The 21,149-nt window shown below is 33.2% G+C and overlaps 1 protein-coding gene across 1 annotated transcript in view; it reads left to right on the top strand.

Annotated features, from left to right (window-relative positions):
* Positions 1-21,149, top strand: part of LOC149790393 (dynein axonemal heavy chain 7-like) — a 184,759-nt gene that overhangs the window by 73,602 nt on the left and 90,008 nt on the right. Inside the window, exons 27-36 of the mRNA XM_089972442.1 lie at positions 1,808-2,020; positions 5,441-5,674; positions 6,250-6,363; positions 7,496-7,645; positions 9,502-9,684; positions 10,907-11,086; positions 12,563-12,694; positions 13,944-14,039; positions 18,712-18,837; positions 19,876-20,073. Coding sequence (XP_089828568.1) covers positions 1,808-2,020; positions 5,441-5,674; positions 6,250-6,363; positions 7,496-7,645; positions 9,502-9,684; positions 10,907-11,086; positions 12,563-12,694; positions 13,944-14,039; positions 18,712-18,837; positions 19,876-20,073 — 1,626 coding nt within the window. The remainder of the gene's footprint in view (positions 1-1,807; positions 2,021-5,440; positions 5,675-6,249; positions 6,364-7,495; positions 7,646-9,501; positions 9,685-10,906; positions 11,087-12,562; positions 12,695-13,943; positions 14,040-18,711; positions 18,838-19,875; positions 20,074-21,149) is intronic.

Raw genomic sequence — 21,149 nt, 5'->3', positions numbered from 1 at the left:
CAGTAATACTTCAGAGATCTTTTTCCATTTATTGTCAGAAAGTCAGAGTGTTTTTCAGGTGGGCAAGACCAATGTATGATTTGGTTTTCCAGTTTATTGTGCAGTACACAATGCATACACCAAACTGCATTGTTTTGTTCCAACTCAGTGGAAAGAATACATTTAATGTACCATTGGGATACAACAGAGATCACCTTCATGTCATATCAAGTGGGTACTTTCTTACAATTCAAAACAAAATTACCAATACCATTTTATTTTTTTAAAAGATACAGCTTTTAGGATTTCCAACTATTTTTTTGTTTTAAATTGTGAATGGAATTAAGAAGAAAAGTATTGATAAATTTGATTTCGGTATATTTAAAGTATTGATAAATTTGATTTCGGTGTATTTAAAGTATTGATAAATTTGATTTGGTCTGTTTAAATTATTGATAAATTTGATTTCGGTGTATTTAAAGTATTGATAAATTTGATTTGGTGTATTTAAAGTATTGATAAATTTGATTTGGTCTATTTAAAGTATTGATAAATTTGATTTGGTATATTTAAAGTATTGATAAATTTGATTTCGATGTATTTAAAGTATTGATAAATTTGATTTGGTCTGTTTAAATTATTGATAAATTTGATTTCGGTGTATTTAAAGTATTGATAAATTTGATTTGGTGTATTTAAAGTATTGATAAATTTGATTTGGTCTATTTAAAGTATTGATAAATTTGATTGGTGTATTTAAAGTATTGATAATTTGATTTGGTCTATTTAAAGTATTGATAAATTTGATTTGGTGTATTTAAAGTATTGATAAATTTGATTGGTGTATTTAAAGTATTGATAAATTTGATTTGGGGTATTTAAAGTATTGATAAATTTGATTGGTGTATTTAAAGTATTGATAAATTTGATTTGGTGTATTTAAAGTATTGATAAATTTGATTTAGTCTATTTAAAAGACTGATGTGTAAACATCACTGAAACCAATAAATAGTTCTAGTCAGGATGTGTAGTATGTAAATATGACTTGAAATTGCATATAAAATGACCAGTTGACCATATCAGAGTTATGAATACATTTCTGTATAGCTTTCAAGAAATAGAGTTACAATCATAGTTTGTATTTTTTGTTATTCTTACAAAAACTTATACTTGTTATATAATAATTTGCAATAGAGATAAAAATAAATAGTTTAGACAAAAAGCTACTTGCTTTTTTAATTTTTTTTTAACCCTTTAATGGTTACCTGCTGATACTTTCTGCTGCATTGTAACGGGGAGCTGTGTATAAGATACAGGGTCGGAAAAACTGATAGCAGATAAAGTTATCCATCTTGGTAATGAGAACATGCTTCTTGACATACTATGTGTAGAGCTTGATTATAATTTTTTTTAACATGTGGCATGTAATTTGTGCAGTTTTGTGTATTGTACCAAAAAAATGCAGATTTCGGTTTTTTTTTTTTGGTGTGTTAATTATACACTTCGCATCTGCTTCATTATTTTCATCCATGCATTCATGCTTTCAATAAAGGGCCAATTTTTATTTTCTTTGTCATCATCTTCTTTTTCTTACAATCACACATCTCTCAAGAAGTCACACAAGGTAAGTGGAAACAGTGGTCTCTTTACACAGATGGTTGCATAATAAAATTTATATCCACTATAATAATGGATAAGAGACTTTCAAAATTGTTTTTCTTTTTCAAGAAGGTGATAGCTTTTAGAGGTTATCTTTAACTTTGGTTGGGGTTTTTTTTTCATTACAGTTAATAGCAGTTAATAGCATTTTTATTTTAAAACTTTACAGGCTTTGTTCAGAACAGTGGCTATGATGGTTCCAGACTATGCCCTGATAGCTGAGATTTCTTTGTACTCTTGTGGCTTTGTGAATGCCAGGCCATTGTCCGTCAAAATTGTGGCTGTGTACAGGCTGTGTTCAGAGCAGTTGTCATCCCAGCACCACTATGACTATGGCATGAGAGCTGTTAAGTCTGTATTGACTGCAGCTGGAAACCTCAAGGTAAAACAGCAGAATATATATATATATATATATATATATATATATATATATATATATATATATATATATATATATATATATCTTTCAAGAGTGCTCTTAAAACTCATCTATTTCAACTACAAAAACAGACAAATAATTTCTTGGTATTTGTTTTTGTAATCTTGTCATTGTATATGTTTTTATGTGTCATCTAATATTGTAAGGTGATTTGAGCTTAGATGCTATACTAAGTCCACATGAAAAGTTTCTGGATTGATCTTATATTTTATATATTGGACCAAAATTCTGGATTTACCTCCTTGGTTCAGCAATTGAAATATCCACAGGAAAAATACTATTAGCCTTTTTCCCTTCGTTGATTTTGTGTGAGTTTATCATCTTTGGTAGGACAGGAATAAAATCATGGTTCTAAAAGAACATGAAGTTGTATTCATTGCTCAATAGTTTACAGCATTGAGAGTTCAGTTTCAGGAAACATATTTGCATTAAAGTTTTTATCAATCTGATTTAAATTGATGTACGTTTTTACGAAGTAGGTATGACCTGTGCTAATTAAGGTTTATGTTACACGAACCTTTTGAATTCCCCATCCACTTATTTTTAATTTTTAATAACCTGTCAGAATAAGTATTGCTCTCCATATTAGGGAGAGTTATCATTTGAAACAATATGCTCCAAATGAATTTTATTCACTTTCACTTTCATGAATATGAAAGCTGTTATTTGATTGGTGAATCTAATGTTAACAGAACATTGGTGAATCTAATGTTAACAGAACATATCCAGACCTTGTATCGGTGTCCACCAGATCTTTCTTATGTCAGAGAGCTTGATTTTAATAAAATTGTTTTGGGTGAGGGCAGGTAAATGCTCATATGCATAGTAAATTTAAGTGTTTCAGCCTATTTTATAATTTGAAATGTATTAAAAATAAATTTCATGAACGGCCATATCATACTACTTTGTATTTGATGGAGTGAGAACATACAGATCTGACAGAAAATCATGCACCTCTTTATTGTTTAATTTATTATTATTATTATTATTATTATTATTATTGTTGTTGTTGTCTCAACTAGTCACAGATTAGAAGAACTTATATGATCGGTCTGTGTTCAATATCTATACAGTGTCTGGCATCTGATAGCAGTTGCATGTTGTTGCTGGTGTCTGGCATCTGATAGTAGTTGTTTGTTGTTACTGGTGTCTGGCATCTGATAGCATTTGTTGTTGCTGGTGTCTGACATCTGATAGCAGTTGTTTATTGTTGCTGGTGTCTGACATCTGATAGTATTTGCTTGTTGTTGCTTTTGTCTGGCATCTGATAGTTGTTTGTTGTTGCTGGTGTCTGGCATCTGATAGCAGTTTGTTGTTGCTGGTGTCTGGCATCTGATAGCATTTGTTGTTTGTTGCTCGTGTCTGGCATCTGATAGCATTTGTTTGTTGTTGTTCGTGTCTGGCATCTGATAGCAGTTTGTTGTTGCTGGTGTGGCATCTGATAGTATTTGTTTGTTGTTGCTTTTGTCTGGCATCTGATAGTTGTTTGTTGTTGCTGGTGTCTGGCATCTGATAGCAGTTTGTTGTTGCTGGTGTCTGGCATCTGATAGCATTTGTTGTTTGTTGCTCGTGTCTGGCATCTGATAGCATTTGTTTGTTGTTGCTCGTGTCTGGCATCTGATAGCAGTTTGTTGTTGCTGGTGTGGCATCTGATAGTATTTGTTTGTTGTTGCTGGTGTCTGACATCTGATAGCAGTTTGTTGTTGCTGGTGTCTGGCATTTGATAGCATTTGTTGTTTGTTGCTCGTGTCTGGCATCTGATAGCATTTGTTTGTTGTTGCTCGTGTCTGGCATCTGATAGCAGTTTGTTGTTGCTGGTGTGGCATCTGATAGCATTTGTTTGTTGTTGCTTTTGTCTGGCATCTGATAGTTGTTTGTTGTTGCTGGTATCTGGCATCTGATAGCAGTTGTTTGTTGTTGCTGGTATCTGACATCTGATAGCAGTTGTTTGTTGTTGCTGGTATCTGACATCTGATAGCAGTTGTTTGTTGTTGCTTGTGTCTGGCATCTGATAGCAGTTGTTGTTGTTGCTTGTGTCTGGCATCTGATAGCAGTTGTTTGTTGTTGCTTGTGTCTGGCATCTGATAGCAGTTGTTTGTTGTTGCATGTGTCTGGCATCTGATAGCAGTTGTTTGTTGTTGCTTGTGTCTGGCATCTGATAGCAGTTGTTGTTGCTGATTATCCTAAACTATGAGAGTGTCATGAAACCTGGAACACAGTTTTGTCTTGGGGTCTTTAAAATGGTTTCTGTCAAAAAGCCAATATGTCCACCATTGTGGCTATCTTGAAAATCTTGTTATCACAGGGTTTTCACCTAAAGACTTCTTATCATATACATGTATAGTTCTAAATGAAAACAGTGCCAATCTGACCTCCATTTTGGCAGCCATATTGGCCATCTTGAAAATCATGTTATTTACTTCTCTTGAATGGATGTCCATATTGCCACTGGGTGTTCACTAAACTCTTCTTCTTGGGGATCCCAAGTGGCCAAGTGATCTAAAGCGCTCACCATTATGGATCACTGCCATCTCACCTCTCTCAGATTGGGTTCGAGTCTTGGACTCTGCCAATGTGGGTATGTGAGAAAGCTTGCCAGTAGCTTCTTGTGGGTTGGTGGCTCTTTGTGGGGTTTTCCGGGGTTCTTCCTCCATCATTTATACTGGCCTATCTTGTGCTGAAAAATGGTGTTAAATCCTACAACAACAACCACTAAACACTTCTTGCAATATGTAGCTGGACATGTTCAAAAGTAATGCTGATATGATCACACAAAATGGTGCCTTCATTGGCTTCTTGAAAATCATGTTATGGCTCCTCCTTCTTGAATGAATAATTGGTAGTATTGGCATGGAATTTTTACAGCAACATTTCTTATGATATATTGATTGTCCTAAATGGCCTCACAAAATGGCTGCCATAGTGGCCATTTTTGAAACTATTGTTTATGCTTCTCTTCCAGAATAGATTTTTTTAATTGACATTCGATTTTCACAAAATGCATTCTCCAAGATGTACTTGGTCTTAAGTGTAAAATGGTGTCTGGTGATTTTCAATCCTTGATATAAGGTTTTTAAAGGTTAAAGGTCATGAGATGGGGTTTTGTAATGCACTCCTCTTGTGAACATCACTGTTTAATAATAAAAGAAAATATATTTTGCCAGTTTTGGTATTTTGGAGTTACTTAACAATATCTCAGGTCATTTTCAAAAATACTTAGTGATTACAATAAAAATAGGACAGAATAATAGAACTTATCATGGATTCGAAACAACTGTTCTTTTTTTTCTTTCTAGTAGAGCATCACCCTGTTAACTTGACACCCTCATTGATTTAGTAGAAATAACATTTTATATTGTGTAGCTGAAATACCCTGAAGAAGATGAGAACATACTGATGTTGAGATCCATCATTGATGTCAACCTACCCAAGTTCTTGAACCACGATTTGCCACTGTTCCATGGTATCACATCAGACTTGTTCCCAGGCGTCAAGTTACCAACTCCTGATTATGAGATCCTCAATGTGGCCATCAATGAAAACTGCAAGAAAATGAATCTACAGAATGTACCATATTTCGAGGAGAAGATCCAACAGGTAATGATGATGATGATGATGATAATGATGATAAAGGCAACGACAAAAACAGTGTTAACAGTGGCATGAAAAAGTATAATCACTAATAATTTTAATGATTATGATAACAGTAATAACAAAGATGATGCTAACAGTAATGGCATATAGGATGATCAGAACCATTATGGCATTTATGATACTAATACTGAGGAAGAAAACACATTATATGTATTGTTACATGTATATTAAGTGGATAACATGAATTCGGTACTTTATTCTGCATTAAATTTTAATATTATTATACCAAGCTGTTTATTACTTTTGTCAACTGCAGTAACTGAATCATGGCCAAATAAAGATTTATTTGTCCTATTCCTAGTTTTTGAGTGCCCTGAAAATTCTATGGTTGTAACTATATTTACAGTGAATTCAGAATGTCAGAGTTTTTGCACTTGCAACTTGAGTTGTATAATTCTGAGAGTATAGACCATTTTGTTTCTTGACCCGGATTTTGGAATGCAAATGTATATATTCATACTCACAAATATTGAAGTCAATACAACAATGCCACCATCATTTCCTTTGTCTATTTTCAGATCTATGAAATGATGATTGTGCGACATGGCTTCATGATTGTTGGTGAGCCATTTGGTGGGAAAACCAGAGCATACAGAGTTCTTGGTGGTGCCCTTGGTGATATTCATGAGAAGGTAAGATGGGTCCATATTGGACTCCCATTTTGCACATATTTGCCTCTCAGTCCTGTCCAAAATCGAGTGGAATGGTGGGATGATTGGAGAAAAAATAAACATAGTCGGGATGATTTATTCAGTTATCACTACACCTACTGCCTGACTTTTTCTCTCATCCAGACTCTTTTTTTATTCCCTGTGATGAACTTATTTTGCAGTTTGAGGCATGAAGGCTGTATCAGACTTGTGACATAAAAACTAATTAGTTATCATGATGTAAAACATAATGTCATGTATTTATTCTCATTAGTTTCTGTTTTTAATAGAAAAATAATGAATTCAAAGAAGGCAATTGCAGAAGATGGCTTTAAAAGTAAATACGGAGATTAAATATGAAAGTGTGGTAAAGTCCAGCAATTAAAAATTTTCAGTTTCTAACTCAAAACTTAACTCAGATTTTGGATGCCCTATTGGCAAACACTCAAATCATTGTCCCAGTAGACATGATAATTGTTTAGTTGCAACTGACTTTGGGTGTTTGGATGGATTGTGATTTCAGGGTCAGATTTACAACTTTGAAATGTAACGGCTTTTGTGCTCATATCTTTTTTGTATGTATTTTACATTGATATTTTAAAACACATTCAAAAGTGGATGTTTTCAGGTAAACAAAAAAAAACATTAAATAGTTTTTGTTGCTTATTTTTTATGTAATTTTAGAGTAGGCTTGGGAGTTTAATTTGAAATTTAAATTTTAAATTTTCAAAAATAGCAGGAATTATAGAAGACTTTTCAAGAATTACTCATCACTTAAATGATTTGGTTCCCTCAACAGTGATGTTCTCCAATTTTGCAATAACGGTTGACATTATTTTATGGTACACTTTCATGATACTTGTATGATTTGAAAAATGTGCGTTAAGCACAGTCTTATTTTTGTTGATCACTCCCTAGTGGTAAAATCAGAGATATATCAGTCACTTTACAAACAATAGTTACGTAATGGGATCATTGACAACAAGTTTTTAAAGGTATCTTTAATAATATTTTTCAATGAAATGTAGACTTAACTTGCAGTCCATGATTTTCTTGTTATTTCTACTCATGAGCAAAATTCAGGTTTTACTTTAAAGTTCCAAATATCTTGTAGGGCCTGATGGAGGAGAACAAAGTTCAGTACACGGTCATCAATCCTAAAGCCATCACAATGGGTCAGCTGTATGGTCAGTTTGATCCTGTCTCCCATGAATGGTCTGATGGTATCCTGGCAGTCTCTTACAGAGCTTTTGCCACATCAACGGTAAGATTTTTTTTTTTTCCTTGTACTCTTACCTCTAGAAACAGGGGTATATATAATCTTTGTATCTATCTGTCCATTAATCTCTCCATCCATCCATCCTTTCATCCAGCACATAACCTCTTATGCATAATTAGGTCTGCAGATTTTAAGGTGTGCCATGAAACTTTGTAAATATTATTGTCATCACCTGAAGATGTGAATTAAACAAATCACTTTGCTTGTGTAATTTTTGTTGGTGTTATTGTCCTTTTTGTATTGTAGTAGTGTAGGACATATTCTCATTGGCAAAACTAGTCTGACAGATTTTGATGGATTGCCATGGAACTTGATAACTGTTATGTTCATCACCTAAAGATGCACATATTGACAAATAACTTTATTCCTGCAATTCATTTTAAAGTTATTGCCCCTGCAATTTATTTTAGAGTTATTGCCCTTTTTTATCTGTAGTTTAATGTGATGTCTGGCAGAAAACTAAGTTTGTCTCATAAATTTTAGTGGATCATCATTAAGCTTGGGAAGCATTATGATCATCATCTGAGGATGTGCATATCAACAAATGACTGCTTCAGGTTTTGTTAGAGTTATTGACCTTTTATTTTTTGGAGCCTGAAGCAGTGCATAACATGAATTTGTGAAGAAAGCTAATGTGAGTCACATTTTTCAGTGGATTGTCAGGAAGCTTTCTACATGTTATGCTCATTTGAGTATGCACATATATGGACAAATCACTTTGCTCTTGCAGTTTTTGATAGAGTTGTTGCCCTTTATATCCTAAAAATAGCTTCCATAATTTTAGTAAGTTATTGCCCATTTTTACTTTCAGCTGGTTGCAGTGTATGAGAGACTTTTCTGAATGCAGCTACTCATGTAGTTTTTGACTGATTGCATAATTGATTACTGCAAACACTTTTACATGCTATGACCATCATTAGACGATATGCATGATGACCAATCAATTCATACTACTTCCAGCAGATTTATGTGCCTTTTCTTTTAGTACAGACTCATCTCAAACATGGGATAGGGATGTGATGGGGTGAGGCAGGGGTATATTTATATGAGCAAATAGCTCACCATTTCTAAAGTTTTAATGTCCTTCCCCCTAGCAATAAAATGAAAGGGCATATCTAGTAGTGTTACCTAGATCCATGCATCCTATCCCATTATGTCAAGGCATGTCAATGCAAGCTTTGTTTCTGCTTACCATCTTTAGAAGGACTGAATGAATTAAAAACCAGTTTTGTGAAAAGCTAAACATTAAGATGAACCTAGGTCAAGTTAACTGATTTTCACCATTTTCCAGGGATATATAGCAGAGTTATGATCTCTGTTTGACTTGAACGTTGAGCTTCAACTGCATCATAATGGTCAAGAGATCCAGGTCACATTGATACGTCTCAAAGCATTGAAAAATGTCAGGACATAGATTTCACTTTCATTGTAGCAATGACTATGGATGTTATTGTTGATGTGAACAGTGTTGAAATTTGTATGCTAAAGTGTGTACAAGCCATAATATGTTTGTTTAGTACATGTTTATCATGGATGTTGAACTATCATATGATATGAAGTAAATAATATCTTTCATAATCAAGATATAATTGACTCAAACATGAACTCATATTCGTCATATTTGTAGTGATATATGGCTAGTTTGGAATTTTAACTGTTCTAACATTGCAACTTTATACACTGTATAGTGCATGAACCATTAGAGACTTTTGAGTTGAATATGACATTTTATAACCAGTGAACCTATTATATTGACCTGTGTTTGTGATAAATTGTCAGTTTTATTGACTGCTTTCATGACTTGATTTTTCTTAAGCTTACGATTGATTTCATTTTCCCAGACCCCAGACAGGAAGTGGCTGATTTTTGATGGACCAGTCGATGCTGTATGGATTGAGAACATGAATACTGTACTGGATGACAACAAGAAGTTGTGTCTGATGAGTGGTGAAATCATCCAACTGGCAAACACAACCAACCTTATCTTTGAACCCATGGATCTTGAAGTTGCCTCACCTGCCACTGTGAGTTATTTCATTTCACCACATAGACTATAAATTGCAAAGAAAGAAAGATAAAAAGAAAAAAAGAAAGAAAGAAAGAAACTAACACTAAATTATAATATAAAACTGAAGCACAAATTTCACTTGACAGGGCTTATTCATTTCATTATTCATTATTTATTTCAGTAAGATTTGTTACTATTAAACATTACCAACATCATCATTGATCATCATTTCTTTGTGTATTGTGATTTACAGTGTTTTTGGATTTTTTTAAAATAAAAATTTAACAAACTGTATATCACTCCCTATTAAAAACCATGAATTTCATTGATGTGCCCAGCATTTTCATTGATAAAATGAGCAATATCTCCAGGTTTAATTTTGATTGTGATTTTCTTCACATTCAGCAAATGGGGGCCTATTGTTTGGGTATTTTTTTAAATTAAGAATAGGTTGTATCTACACCATCTGGCATGCTAAAATGAAGGAGCTATGTTAATTGAATTGTAATCATGGAAATGTCTGATAAATTAAGCTTGTACTAACAGTGTGCACAAATGGACAATAATGTTCCTACTAATTTAGTAATTTTTCTGGGGTCTGTTTTAAGGTCAAAATTTGGCCCCATTTCCAGTGCCAAAAACTGTCCTTATTTCCTGTACTGAGTTTAAAATTTCCCAATCAGATCTTTTCAAAACATCTGATGTAGTTTGCCTAGAAAATTACTATAATTAGTGTAACAAGGGATCTAAAGAGTCAAACTTACATAGTCTGTTGAATTATTTAAACATTTATTAATCTTTTTATTGTAAATATTAGTAAATAAACCAATTGTAAAAAATTTCAAAAAATTTCCAATTTAACCTTTTTAACAAATAAAATTTTGAATTCCATGTATGTGGGCATCCTTTTGAAAATGGCAGAAAAATCCATTACATATTCACATAAGACATGTATCGTAGTCAGATAGGATAAAACTTGCATTTGTGGATTTACAATACAATGCATTTTGTTTTGTATATGAATAACTTCCAAACATATTTCAAATCAAGCACTGCCAAAAAATTTATAAACTGATAATTTATTAAAAATAGATCTTTGTTATATGCTTGTAATCCTCATACTCCAAGAAATATTTTCTCTGTGGCTTGCATATCGGGTAAGTTGATGCAAAACAAAACAAACTAATTCCTATACACATTCATTTTTGCATCTAGAATCTTATAACTTTTCCATGTAGGTATCTCGCTGTGGCATGATCTACATGGAGCCACTTTCTCTTGGCTGGCGAGTGCTAGTGAAATCCTGGCTTGCCGAGATGCCACCAACTCTGACAGAGATGCACAAGAGTACAATCAACGACATGTTTGAAAGATTTGTGGATGCCATGATCCAGGTGGTCAGGAAGGGAGGAGTCAAGGTATGACTGAGATTTGAATTATGACACAGTAAACCTTGTCTTGAAGTATGACACAATCAACCATGACTTGAAGTATGACACAATAGACCTCGTCTTGAATTATGACACAGTAAACCTTGTCTAGAAGTATGACACAATCAACCATGACTTGAAGTATGACACAATCAACCATGACTTGAAATATGACACAATAGACCTCGTCTTGAATTATGACACAGTAAACCTTGTCTAGAAGTATGACACAATCAACCATGACTTGAAGTATGACACAATCAACCATGACTTGAAATATGACACAATCAACCATGACTTGAAATATGACACAATAGACCTTGTCTTGAATTATGACACAGTAGACCTTGTCTTGAAGTATGAGACAATAGATGGCAGTGATCCATAACTGAGAGCACTTTAGACCACTCAGCTACTCAGGGCCCTGATTAAAAACTGTAAGCTTCAGAAGAAAACATGATATGCTTTGGACTTTGTTGTTCATTTGCATGTAAAGATGTGCCATGTGTTGCTAATAAAATAGCTGAAGATCCATGGATGCTTATTTTTCATTTACTTTTATTTTCTTTTATTTGCTTATTAAGCAGATTTACAAGAAAATGAAACCTGATGTAGCTTCTCTGTAAATTTAATTCCTCAATAGACTGGATACATTTGTTCATCCAATAGATTTTATGAAATATGAATAAAAAAAATTATAATGGCTGTCTGTAAATTTGCCACATTTTTTGTTTACCAAAAGTGTCTGACTTAAGGAAGTTTAATGGTATCCTAGAGTCATGCTTACAAGTCAGTACCAGCTGCAAACAACATAGACCCTGATCTGCCAGACTGCATTATTCAGTGGCAGATCAGGGTCTATATTATGTGATTTACTGATTACTCCTAACAAATGGCATAGAGCAAGATCTATTGGTACAGTATGCAATAACATATTTTAGTTTGCAGTTGGACTTATTAGTATATAAAGTGTTTAGTTTCATGATCACTTAACCGTTAGATTGCTGCTCAACTCAGATATCCTTGAACATTTTGTAGGGAATATAATATTCGTAAATAGCCTACTTTTGTCTGGTTATTCAGTTTTGGTTTTAATGTGATTTGTTTAACGGAATAATCTAAAAATATTTATTAAAGATTTGAATAAAACCTGTTTATTGAGCAGTCAAGTCTATTTGTCTATTTAGTGATTTTGACTGCAAGGTTTTTTCATCGAATTAAATAGAATTATTTTGATTTGTTATATCAGTTGGTGGTTATGCATTTTGCATATTTTATGTTTTCTAGGTTCTGTCATTGCAAATGAATTTTAGTTTTATTTATGTATTCTTATTTATCCCCAAATTCAGATAGTGTGCCAATTCTTTTGTTTGGTCCTGTAAATTCTCTTAATTTTGTTAGGAATTGTCTCCAATGACTGACATCAACCTTGTTTAGTCCTGTAAATTCTCTTAATTTTGCTAGGAATTGTCTCCAACGACTGACATCAACCTTGTTAAGTCTCTGATGAACCTGATGGATACACAGATGGATGAATTTAAGGATGAGGCCAAAATCTCGCAGCTGGAGGAGAGAGAAATCATAACATGGCTTGAGGTAATTAGCAATATCTCTTTTTGTAAAATCAATGCCTAATGAAAAACTTGAAATAACCTTGTCATTTCATTGTGATGTCATTGATATGATGTCAGTTCTACCTGAGTGTATGGTAGTGCTATAAACTCAGGGATTGATTGGATGTATATGGCTCCAACTTAAATTTCTTTTTAAATAATGAAGAAATAAATTGCAAAGTAATTATATTTTCTCCTGACATTTTATGATTCGGTAAGTATTATCAAAGAAATGTTATTAAAGTGCACTTAAATAAATTGCTGTTTTTGTTGTTGTTGTATTTTAAGAGTACTAGCATTTTCCATCATAGACTTGTTCAAACAATTTTTTGTACCAAAAGTTGATAAAGAGCAAGAAATATTGTTGTGTCCTGCCACTGTTTTTATATTTATATATTTTTGATAAAATGTTGTACAGTGTTTGAATTTGTAACTGCAGATTATGTATATTGGAATGCACAGCTTATCCTCACCATGATTTCCATCATCAAGCATATTTCTTGTTACAATGAAGGTCTAGTTATTGATCATATTTTATTATATAACACTTAAATTGTGTGTATAATGTACTATTTGTATAATGTACCTCATTCTAAAGTTCTTTTGTAACAAACAAGCAACTAGCATGTATGTGATTTTATTCTGCATGTGGTTGTATGTGCATTGAAACTGTGCCCAGCTTTGGCTGTTGACCAGTTAAACTTGGTCTCTGGCTCAGCAAGTATTGAGTGGAATTATTTATGCATGGCTTACAAGCACTTTTTTGTTATTTAATGGATTGACATCTGCAGAAACAATAAGGTTAATGATTCTTCCATTTTTGATCAGTTCTTCATCAGAAAGTTAATGCTAAATATGTCACAAGTTTATCACTTAGTATGACATAATATTTTTTGATGTGATTTATCTCATAGTTTGATGTAATTTTGTTGGTAGGATTTTCTCATTGTGTGACATAATATTTGTGATTGGAATTATCTCGTGGTATGACATAATGTTTATGATGGGATTTATCTGATATGACAATTTTTATGATGGGATTTATCTCATTGTATGACATCATTTTTATGATGGGATTTATCTCACAGTATGACGTAAATTTTATGATGGGATTTTTCTCGTTGTATGACATAATTGTTATAATGGGATATATCATAGATTAGTAAACTAAAAATGTAAACTTCTTGTGATGCAAAAAAAGCTAATACATATATGTTCTTTGTTATTTGCAGTGCATTTTCTTCTTTGCCATTACCTGGTCCATTGGAGCCAGTTGTTCAGATGATGGTAGAGTCAAATTTGACAAAATATTGAGGGAACTGATATCAGTAAGTGCCGAGTAATCAGAAATAGTTATATATATATATATTTATATATATATATATATATAGATGTGTGTGTGTGTTTGTCTAGTTACTGGTAGTATTACTTCCTTCTTTCTGTGGTAATGTATTACATTGAGTATATGCACATTTTTTTCAAATAAAAAATTAATTGGTTTAACTGTCTTAAATACCAAACATACTTTTTACCTACTGCAAAAAGCATAATATTCGTATAGTAAATGAAGTGCTGGTAAACTTAAAGAAAGCTAGGGGTTACACAGAAATGCACTCAAAACAAGACTCTTTTTTTTAAGAGAGACCCGTAAATGGTATTCTAAAATTCTAATGGCATATGTCAGACATATTTCATTCAGAATGAACATGGTGGCCAGACATTTGTGAAATTTAACATAAAAACATTCTGGAAGATACTATCTTTCACACAACAACAGTATGAATGTTAATATAAATTTGTTATTATTGCAAATATAATTTATTTCCTTTCATTTGGACCTAGGATACAGACAGTGTGGTATAAATGACTGCTATGTGTTGACACACTGCCACAAAATATTGTTAACAGGCACATAAAGTGAAGAACAAATTTGTTGTTGTAGGGTTTAATGCCATTTTTCAGCACAAGATAGGCTATACATGGCGGCCAGTATAAGTGGAGGAAGAACCTGGGAAAACCCCGAAGAAAACCACCAGCCCATGAGAAGTTACTCGCAAGCTTTCTCACATACACACATTAGCTGAATCCGAGACTCGAACCCATGCAGACAGTGGTGAGATGGCAGTGATCTGTAACGGTCAGCGCTTTAGACCACTCAGCCACTCGGGACCCCAAAAACTAATGTATTAATGTCTGTAGCACATTCCCTGGGGTTATCACATGAAGTGAAGCACTGATGTAATTATGTAATATAATGTATTAATGTCTTTGTTATTACATGAAGTGAAGAACTGATGTAATAATGATATAGCACAGACCCTGGGGTTATCGTTCAGTTACATGGTTTTGATAAGCCTTCACACTTTCATCTTATGCTTTGTACCCTTAGATTGTTTACACAATCAAGACAGCATAAGGACTAAAGAGTTGCATGATATAATTATGGACAATGACTGACATATTGAGTTAGCAAGTGGTCATTTGAGCTCATTTACCTGTCATGTCTGGCAGATAAGGCCATTTTGGGATCTCCATGACATACATCATTTCAGACACCCATATACTATTAGTTAATCACTTGTAACTCTTCACAAAATAAAGACCATATATACTCACTTATAGGTAGAGGCCGACTGCAAATGGCACTGACCCAGATAACTGTCAGGTAGATTGGCAGTTATATGGAATAATTCAGACATGGAAGTTAAAGATATCTGCATTTTGTAAAATGGACACTACTGCGCCACTGGAAATGACGTGAATATTACATGACAGTGTCATTGATATGACACCATTTATTACCCCAGTGTATGAATAGTAGCACTAAAAACTCACTGAAAGAATGGATATAAAATGATGTAACTGCAGCTTAATTAACTTATTAAATACAGTAATTAAAAAGAAAAAATGCTTTTACAAATTTCAAGTTTACAGTAAATGTCCCAAGCAAGACAATTATAAAGTCATTGAAAAAATATCAAGACTTGGGAAGTTTTTTAGTGATTATGGCCTTTAAAATTGATCTTATATGCTTTCTTTTGCTTTAAACCAATATGATCTAAAAAATTGTGTTGTACTGAAAAAGAACTAATCACTAAAGTACACTTTTCTTTATTGAAAATTGAAATATCACTTATTAATGTTAAAATAAAAAACATTAAAATGTTGGCTTATTTTTAAACTTTTGTAATAAAAGTAATTTCTATTTATAATAAATAAAAAAGTAAATAGTTACTTTTATAATTATTAATTCAATATATGAATATGATTGAAATATGTGTATGTGTGTGTGTGTGGTTTTTTTTTATAAATATTTTTAACATAGCTTTAACAATTTGAGTCATATTGCTACGATGTTTGCAGTGTGGCAGTTTTTTGTGATGTCTAGCACTGGGGCATCATGCTATAGACATGTAGCATGATGTCCCACCCAGTCACATTAACCTAATACTAGGCCAAACAATCCTAGCTCTAACCTGTTAATGCTGAGCACCAAGCAAGGCAGCTGCTAGTACCATTTTTATAAGTCTTTGGTTGATTAAAAAGTGAGAGAAAGGATTATACAGATGTAAACAAAGTCTTTGATAGGCAAAATCATGTTTGGCTGTTAAGTATTAATGGGACATTTACAGATCTGTAATTTATTGATAAACTTAATAGAATTTTATTTTATTGACCAATTAATTGTAATTATTTGTAGAAATTATTAATTATGAATTATTTTATTTATCTGTTTATATTATATATATTTCAGTTATGCACCTACTTATGTGATAATGTCAAAAACATATGGGAATTTGTGAATGCAAAAAAAATAAGTGAACAGAAGTGAAGGTATAAAAATTATAACCTCTATTAGATGGCACGATTGATAAAGGCAACAAAATTTTAAAAACATCTTTTGAAGACAGTTTGATAAAATTGGTTAAATATTTTTAAAAACCTATAAATATGAATAAATAATGGGATTACAGCATCAGGATAAAAAAATTAATCATATGAAATGAGATGGTAAAGGTATAAATTACACAATGAAACTTCAGGATACTCAATTCACGAAATATTGTTTCATAGTGATGCACTTTTAACCTAAATGCAAATAATTGTATTTTTAAATGTGTACAACTGTAGATTACATAGTGCAAACCACTGGACATTACTTTAGTGGTGGATCGTCATGTGATACAAATAAGGCCATTTCCATTAAAACTGATAGAACATTCCATATGTGTTGGTTTATATCTAAGACTTTGTGCGTTTGTGTTTGAAGATAGATATACAGGTGGCTGGCTTAATCAGCAGATAGGTGGCTGTTTGTCTGGATTTATTAACTTATTAACCTCTGGCACCTCATTTACACATCAGGAGGTAGTAGCCTACTTCTGAGCTCTGTTGTTGTTGAGGGGTTTAATGCCATTTTTCACCACAATATAGGCTTTACATGGCGGCCAGTATTAATGGTGGAGGAAGAACCCGGGAAAACCCTGGAAAGAACCACCGACCCATGAGAAGCTGCTGACAAGCTTTCTCACATACCCACATAGGTCGAACCTGAGACTTGAACCCACACAGACAGAGGTGAGATGGCAGTGATCCGTAATGGTGAGCCTTTTAGACCACCCAGCTCTGAGTTCTTTAGTGTCAAGGTTGTTTAAGATACACTAAAGTGGGTGGTATTATAGAAAGGTAGACTGATGTAGCTCTACAATGATACCAAATAATCTGGACTTTCTAGTTGCGCTACTAAATACAGAGGGAAAAACAGAATTTTTTGGACCCAATTTTTTTCCACCAAAAATCTTCTGTGGTCAGAATCCAATTTTGTGTCAGGATTTAATACTTTTTGGCCTCTTATCTAAGGCAGACCAGTCTGAACTGCACACAGACAGGTGAACCTTTGCAAAAAGTAGGATAAGATGGGCGTTTAGAATAAAAAGTGTTCTGGATACGAAAATGATGGGTCCATTAAGCAAAAAAAGAAAACAAACTCCAACTTTTACCCTTTTGCTCATGCACGAGTGAAATAGGCAATGAAAAACAATTTTTCTAACACAACTAGGCATTAGGTTAACCAGAAATCTCTTTGAAGTTGTATTAGGATGTATTTAGAAATAGCCCCCAAAATGTGTTTCCTACTTGCTTTTCAGGCAAAAATTACAAAAACCTCCAGGGGTTAATGAGTTAATGGATTGAGAGATGAATATGTAGATAGATAAACATAGATTCTTCTAATCAATAGATAGGTGGCAGGTTGGACAGATTAATGAATTGATAGATAAAGCTACATATATTCCATCTAATGAGTACATAGATGGATGGCTGGATAGGTTAATAGATTGACTGGCTAGTTGTCTGGATAGATTAATGAATTGATAGATGAATATGTAGATAGATATACATAGATTCATCTAATTGATAGATAGGTGGCAAGCTGGACAGATTAATGGATTGATAGATAATCATATAGATATAGATTATATTCCATCTAATAAATACATAGATGGATGACTGGATAGGTTAATATATTGATAAATAAACATGTAGATAGATAATTGTAATTAGAATGATTCCATCTGATCATATCACAATGTCAGAACAGTTTGATTCATTAACAGCATTAGATCTGCATAGAAAGACCAAAATTGCTTGACAGTGGTCAATGTCAGAACAGTTGGATTCATTAACAGTGTTAGATCTGCATAGAAAGACCAAAATTGCTTGATTCATTAACAGTGTTAGATCTGCATAGAAAGACCAAAATTGCTTGATTCATTAACAGCGTTAGATCTGCATAGAAAGACCAAAATTGCTTGATTCATTAACAGCATTAGATCTGCATAGAAAGACCAAAATTGCTTGATTCATTAACAGTGTTAGATCTGCATAGAAAGACCAAAATTGCTTGATTCATTAACAGTGTTAGATCTGCATAGAAAGACCAAAATTGCTTGATAGTGAGGCTTCACAGCATTTTTAATTCTAATCATTTTTCTTCAACAGGGTGGAATGACTGAGGAAACTAGAGCAAAGATCAGTCTCCCAGAGCTTGTAGACCCTCCCATGAAACCCTATCTGAACCCATTCCCTCCCAAGGGTCGAGTATATGACTACAAATTTGTCAAAGAGGTAATTACTTAATTATGCCTATGATGAATATTGGGGATTTCAGCTTTATAAAAAGTTTACATTATTCTTCATTTTTCTGGTCATCTCTTAACTTTTGTGTCTGTCAGCTGATGTTGCAGAGTTGTAGTGATAGCAGCATCCATCTGTCTGTCCATCAAACCATAGAGATGGTGTTTGAAAAATAGCTTTAGTTTGCTCTGGTCCTTTTTTTTGTTTTTCTTTTACCTTATCCATGTCTTAAGGCAGAAGTCTATTGATTTAGGGGCTGCTGTAACAAAGGTCAAGGTCATTCAGGCTGAAAATGTAAATGTCTTTTTCTCCATTTTAAGTAATGTTTCCTTGGTCATATTTTTATCAGGCTTCATACATCATAGATAGACTATACATAGGTAGGTGCAAATTACTGTTGATTCTGAGGCCAAGAGGTGAGAGGCCAAGGTCATTAGGGTAGACCTGTAATTTTTCTGGTTTCCACTTAAAAAGTCAGGTTTCATGCATTCAGTGTTGATCCAGTGTTGATAGGTAGTCAGTACTTGAGTTGAGACACCTTCCAATTGATTCTCAGATACATAGGTCATATAACTAGGTCTCTAGAGCTAATATTTTAAGCTCACTTTTCTCAAGTCACCCAAATTTGTTTTTATCAGCTTAATGGTTGCATTACACTTAAGGAAGGGCAGGTTTCTATTGAGTCTGTGATCAACAGGTCAGAGGTCAATGTCCTTGTTATGTAATTACAAATTATGTTTCAGTTTTTCATTTGTAATATCTGTGGTGGGGGTCTGTTGTGACCAAGACTTGAGTGGAAATGAGATTTTTCTTTCTGCATGATAAATCAAGTTTTTTTTGTCATACATTTATCATTCTTCATAGATAGATTCACTTGGGCAGGGGAAACTCCCTGTTGATTCTGACCTGTGGTTTGTTATCTGATGGCTATATTCAAACTCTATTTTTGATGAAATTATTGCAATCTGTCTAAGGTATCTATTCATTTCCTCTTTTTAATGTTAATTTATAATGCATTTTATACCTCAGGGAGCAGGAAAATGGGTTCCTTGGTCTGAAGAACTGAAGGATTCTCCACCAATCCCAAAAGATGTTGCTTTCAATGAGATCATCGTCCCCACAGTCGATACAGTACGCTACACGGCGCTGATGACAATGCTGGTTCAGCACCAGAAACCTGTCCTGTTTGTCGGTCCTACAGGAACTGGGAAGAGCATCTACATTAATGTTAGTACCATTCATGTTAGATCTTAAATAATTGTCTGACAATACTAGTTGTGAAATGTTCTCCAGACGATGTTGGTACACAATGACACTGTCTGCACAGCTCATTTGACCATGTGGTCAACTTCATTTTGAGTTAACATTGAAGTTGTTTCAGCATCAGATGTATACAGGAAGAGATAATCAGTGAAAAATTATTGTTCAGAATGCACTGGATTAGGCTTGATAAAAATCAAGATTTTCTCTTATATCCTGCAAATTCTCAGTTAAATGACTTATAAACAAGTACAAGAACTTCTTAAATACTCTTGTGGAAAGTAGTGGATAGTGGTATACCAAAAAGATAGTGGAATTTAATAATGTTCCAATTTTTTTCTCCAAGCAATTTTTTTATCATTTATAAATGCAGTGAACTGTTTATTTAGATTGATGGCTGCAAGACCTAAATAACTGTCATATTGCATGGTGTGTGCTCTTGATAGTGAAAAAAAGGATACCAATTTAATTTAATTATGAGCAGATTACCAAATGTTTACTCATGCTTTGAAAACGCTGGTCATTAAGTTTTGAGTTAGATTTGTATACCAGCAATCAGTTAACTAACTGTAAGGATCCAGTAGTTTGAGAATTAACAATTATAACGGAAGAAAATTATTTGTCTGTGATAAATCAGTCTCATAGAGTGAGACTGAGATTAAGCAAAATTTGGAGACAGTTTATCTCACTCTTTGAGATAATCTCATGTTCAGAGTAGTTTTAATTATAACTTGCTCTGTTTTTGCTGTATTTAGCATTTCCTAGTTGAATCAACTGCAGTTGAAATAATCATCACTCATTTGCTTTTTTAATTCATATATCAGTGAGTGAAACTTAAGATATATTGATGAAATAAAAATAGTAAATGAAAAAATAATTATATATGGAATTTGCCCTTTTTTTTTTTTTTGCTTTATCATTTTCTTGTGACTAGTTTTCTGCTTCATTCAGCTTGGTGAGTATCATTCTTAGTAGGATCAGTCAAGAAATAGGAACAAACACCAGTCAAATGTAGGAATAGTCTTGAAATAGGAACAAAAACC

This window comes from Sinohyriopsis cumingii, chromosome 10 (genome assembly GCF_028554795.1).
Source record: "Sinohyriopsis cumingii isolate HCF-2022 chromosome 10, ASM2855479v2, whole genome shotgun sequence".
In the NCBI taxonomy this organism is placed as follows: Eukaryota; Metazoa; Mollusca; class Bivalvia; order Unionida; family Unionidae; genus Sinohyriopsis; species Sinohyriopsis cumingii.
Note: the sequence above shows the minus strand (reverse complement) of the source record. Positions and strands in the feature narration are given on the sequence as shown.